This window comes from Nicotiana tabacum, chromosome 22 (genome assembly GCF_000715075.1).
Source record: "Nicotiana tabacum cultivar K326 chromosome 22, ASM71507v2, whole genome shotgun sequence".
NCBI lineage: Eukaryota > Viridiplantae > Streptophyta > Magnoliopsida > Solanales > Solanaceae > Nicotiana > Nicotiana tabacum.
This window is the reverse complement of record NC_134101.1, coordinates 150102622-150108098: the sequence shown is the minus strand read 5'-3', so window position 1 is coordinate 150108098 and position 5477 is coordinate 150102622. Positions and strand designations below refer to the sequence as shown.

At 38.7% G+C, this 5477-nt stretch overlaps 1 protein-coding gene across 1 annotated transcript; it reads left to right on the top strand.

Moving 5' to 3' along the window:
- The first annotated feature begins 557 nt into the window (after positions 1-557).
- Positions 558-1709, top strand: LOC142176477 (uncharacterized). The gene is made up of 2 exons (XM_075244347.1): positions 558-1275; positions 1512-1709. Exons 1-2 carry the CDS (start codon positions 642-644, stop codon positions 1538-1540), a joined length of 663 nt encoding a protein of 220 aa, XP_075100448.1. The 5' UTR covers positions 558-641; the 3' UTR covers positions 1541-1709.
- Positions 1710-5477: the final 3768 nt, after the last annotated feature.

Genomic DNA, 5477 nt, shown 5'->3' with positions numbered 1-5477 from the left:
CTTTCGCTGCTTTGATTCTATTTCACTATTTCCGACCATTTTTTGCCCCGGCCGCTTCTTTACAGATTTTTCTACTCACTATTCCGACCAAAGTGGTACTGTCAGAATTTTTTTCCTGACATCTTTCATTTTCCAAGATCACTGTTCCGACACTGTTCACTGTACTGTTCACTGTTCACTGCACTGTTCACTGTTCAAATATTACTATTCACTATTCACTGTACTGTTCAAATATCATTGTTCACTGTTCACTGCACTGTTCAAATTTCACTGCACTGTTCTTGACTATTTGATTCTGCTATTATTCGGGTGCAAGATGACTGAAACGAAACCTACCGTTGATGTCATTCCGGTTATGTCCAAAATTACGGAGAATAAGTTCATGGGTTCCAATTACATGGATTGGAGTAAGACGATCCGTCTCTATTTGCGGAGCATCGACAAAGAGAACCACTTGGTTGATGATCCACCCAAGGATGAGACTAAATCAGTCTGGTTAAAGGAGGATGCAAAATCGTTTCTCCAAATCAAGAATTCGATGCACAGTGAGGTAAATGATCTAGTTTCTTATTGTGATTATGTGAAGGATCTAATGGATTATTTAGATTTTTTTGTACTCTGGCAAAGGAAACTTGTCTCGCATGTATGATGTGTGCCAGGCATTTTACCATCCATCCATGCAAGATCGCTCTCTCACCACTTACTTCTCAGAGTTTAAGAAGGTGTATGATGAGCTTAATGTTATATTGCCGTTTAGTCCAGATGTGAAGGTACAACAGGCTCAGCGTGAACAACTAGCGGTCATGAGTTTCCTTTCTGGTCTTTCTCCCGAATTTGAAGGGGCCAAATCGCAGATTTTATCTGGGACTGCTATCTCTTCCTTGAAAGAGGCCTTTACAAGAGTGTTGCGTACTGAAAAGTCTCATCCAGGTCCGACAGCCACGATCGATAGTGGTGCTCTGCTTAGCCGCGTCCAAAAGAATAGGAGTCATAGTAATCGCAATCGGAGTAGCGATAGTCGAGACCTAAAGCAAGGGGAAGTTGAATGTTTTTATTGTCATGAGCTCGGTCATACCATACGTTATTGTGTGAAGCTTCAGAATAAGAACAAAAGATCTCAGTATGCCAACATCGCCACTTCCGAGACTATTTCACCATCTCAGTCATCATCTCCTCCTATCAATACTATCCCCGAGTCAGGTAAAACCACTAAGTGTCTCCTCTCTTCGTCATCCAAATGGGTCATTGATTCTGGTGCCACAGATCATATGACAGGTAACTCTAAACTTTTTTCCACTTTTCATTCACATACCCAATGTTCCACAGTTACTTTAGCCGATGGGTCTACCTCATATGTTTTAGGGTCTGGCACTGTTAACCCAACATCTTCTCTTTCCCTTAGTTCCGTCTTAAATTTGCCTGATTTTTCTTTCAATCTAATATCTGTCAGTAAACTTACTCGTACTCTAAATTGTCGTGTCTCATTTTTTCCCAATTATTGTCTTTTTCAGGATCTTACGACGAAGCAGATTATTGGTAAAGGTTCTGAGTCTGGGGGTCTCTATGTTCTTGAATCACAGGTGCCGAAATCCATTTCTTGTTCAACTGTGTTGTCTCCCTTTGATGTACACTGTCGATTGGGTCATCCATCCTTGTCTAGTTTGAAGAAGTTATATCCTCAGTTTCAAAGTATTTCCTCTTTAGATTGTGAGTCATGTCAGTTCCTAAAGTTTCTAGAGTCAATAAATGGGTCGACTTACCTTTTGAGTTAGTTCACACCGATGTTTGGGGTCCATGTCCTATTATCTCTAAAACTGGTTTTAGATATTTTGTTACCTTTGTGGATGATCATTCTCGTGTTACTTGGTTATATTTAATGAAAAATCGTTCGGAGTTGTTTTCAATTTTTTGTGCTTTTTGTGCTGAAATAAAAACTCATTTTAATGTTTCCGTTCGTAATTTAAGGAGTGACAATGCAAAAGAATATTTTTCGAATTTGTTTAAAGATTATATGGCTACAAATCATATTCTACATCAATCTTCTTATGTTGACACCCCTTCTCAAAATGGGGTTGCGGAATGAAAAAATAGACATCTTCTTGAAGTAGGCCGAGCACTCCTCTTTCAAATGAAAGTGCCAAAATATTTTTGGGCTGATGCCATCTCTACAGCTTATTTTTTAATAAATCGTATGCCATCTTCTGTACTTCATGGTAATATTCCTTACAACATTCTTTTTTCCTCTAAGCCATTATTTCCTATTGAACCCAAAATATTTGGTTGCACTTGTTTTGTTCGTGATGTTCGTCCACATGTAACTAAATTAGATCCAAAGGCCCTTAAGTGTGTGTTCTTAGGGTACTCATGTCTTCAGAAAAGTTATCGGTGTTATTCTCCAGATCTCAGAAGGTACTTAGTGTCTGCCGATGTCACATTCAATGAAAATTATCCGTTCTTTTCTTCATATGTTTATAACAGTCCTGAGGAAGAAGATGATACTTTGGTCTACACTGTCACACATCCAGTTAGTTCTCCAACACCTCTTCCTCAGTCACCCGTTTTCCTCGATCGACCATCCGAGCAGCCACCTGTTCTTCGTGTGTATACCAGGCGACAACAAACCTCAGAACCCGATCCTTTACCTATTTCTGCTTCGTCGGTAGATCCAACATCCTGTGTTTCAGATCCTAGTTTGGATCTTCCTATTGCCATTCGCAAAGGTACACGACAATGTACTTATCATATTTCTTCCTTTGTGTCTTATGACCATTTTTCTACTTCTTCTAGCTCGTTTGTTGCATCATTAGATTCTGCTAGGATACCTAAAGCTGTTCGTGAAGCATTGTCCCACCCAGGTTGGCATGATGCAATGATAGAAGAGATGATAGCTTTAGATGAGAATGGTACTTGGGAGTTGGCCGATCTGCCCACTAACAAAAAGGCTATTGGGTGCAAGTGGGTATTTGCTGTTAAGTTTAACTCCGATGGGACAGTAGCTCGCCTTAAGGCACGCCTTGTTGCAAAAGGGTATGCACAGACCTATGGAGTCGACTATTTGGATACTTTTTCCCCGGTCGCCAAGTTAGCTTCTGTTCGATTATTCATTTCCATGACAGCTACTTATGATTGGCCTCTGCATCAGCTTGATATAAAGAATGCTTTTCTACATGGAGATTTTCAGGAAGAAGTATATATGGAACAACAACCTGGGTTTGTTGCTCAGGGGGAATGTGGAAAGGTATGTCGTCTTCGAAAATCTCTTTATGGGCTGAAACAGAGTCCCCGTGCTTGGTTTGGCAGATTTAGTGAGGCTGTTCTAGAATATGGGATGAAGAAAAGCAATTGCGATCATACGGTGTTTTATAAAAAGTCTGATGATGGTATTCTTTTATTGGTAGTATATGTTGATGACATCGTTATTACTGGAAGTGATATTACAGGAATTTCAACTCTAAAGTCTTTCCTTCACACTCAATTTTAGACGAAAGATTTAGGGCAACTAAAGTATTTTTTGGGAGTTGAAGTTACACGGAGCAAGAAAGGCATCTTCTTGTCCCAAAGGAAATATACTCTTGACTTGTTAGCTGAAACTGGAAAGTTGGGATCTAAACCATGCAGCATGCCAATGGTTCCTAACACACAACTCGTGAAAGAAGACGGTGAGTTATTCGAAGATCCAGAGAAATATAGGAGATTGGTTGGGAAACTGAACTATCTTACAGTAACACGTCCCGATATCGCATACTCTGTCAGCATTGTGAGTCAGTTTATGTGTTCCCCAACAGTCAGGCATTGGGCGACTCTGGAGCAGATTCTTTGTTATCTAAAGGGATCTCCAGGACGGGGTCTAGTATATAAGAATAATGAACACACTAACATTGAGTGTTTCACATATGCAGATTGGGCAGGGTCAAAAGCCGATAGGAGATCCACGACAGGATATTGCGTTTTGTTGGTGGAAACTTGCTTTCGTGGAAGAGTAAGAAACAAAATGTCGTATCTCGATCTAGTGCGGAAGCAGAATACAGAGCTATGGCACAATTTGTGTGTGAGGTTGTATGGGTACATCAACTATTAAGTGAAGTTGGCTTCCAAACTACATTGCCAGCAAAGTTGTGGTGTGATAATCAAGCTGCTCTTCATATCTCCTCTAATCCTGTATTTCACGAAAGGACTAAGCACATTGAAATAGATTGTCACTTTGTTCGTGAAAAGATTCAACAAAAGCTCATCTCTACAGGTCATGTTAGAACTGGAGATCAATTGGGAGACATTTTCACAAAAGCTTTGAATGGAGCTCGAGTTGAATATATCTGTAACAAGTTGGGCATGATCAATATATATGCTCCAACTTGAGGGGGAGTGTTGACATACAAGTTGTCTAGCACATGTATACACATGTACTACATCATAGCTAGCACATGTATATGAGTTGTATAGTAGGTGTAATACAAGTTGTGTAGCACATGTATACACATGTACTACATCATAGCTAACACATGTATATGAGTTGTATAGTAGGTGTAATTAGGTGTATGACAACTAATAGATTAGGTGAATTAGTATTATAAATAGGCCTTGTAATCTTCTCTTCTAGATATGAAATATAGAACTTCTTTGGTTTCTAACAATAGGAAATAGATTAAAATAATTGTTAAGGAGAAATCAAACAAAGGGAGGTAAGCGTAATACTTTGTTTTAATTAAAACCAATTATGGTCAGATTTTTTTTCCAATACCAAACCAAATATCAATTATGGTCGAATTTTTCTTACCGATTTGGTGCGGTTTATCGGTTTTCTTTGTACACCCCTAACCACAACAGGTAAATGTCATTAGCCCAAAGATAAAAGTAGCTTTGTCTCTCATGGCTTTGGACTTGCACCAGGACTGGCTCATTGGCCTGTTCTCTTCACATGTCTAAATAATGACATGTTCGATTAGAAAAAGGTCAAATAAGCAAAAACATTTCATCTATACCATATACAAAAGTAGTATTGGAATATTCAGAAGTCCTGTAGAATCATTCTATGTGATGAGAGGAGTTAAGCAACATAGAATCATTCTGTTACAGTACCTGTAGTTATTTACATTACATGCATACAGCTTTCACATATTTTATGTGTAAAGCAACTTATTAGAATGACCCAAATTGAGGTTTCTGTTACAGTCCAGTCGGGGCAGTCTAATTATTTGCATGTTTCGTGTATTTTCTTATTTACATTACATGCATACAGCTTTACACATATTTATGTATGAGTTTTACACATGTTTTAATTTGCCCCGGAGTTGTGTCTAGATTAGCAGAGAATTTCTATCCTGGAGTGCTGTCAATCAATCCACTAAAATGGAATAACAATCTTGTTTATGTTTCTGGGAAAAAGATAGTTTACAATCATTGCCTATTGACTGCTTTTGTGGGCATAATAGGCACATGCTGCCCATTTCTATAACATAAGTACTAAGATGAGCTAATGA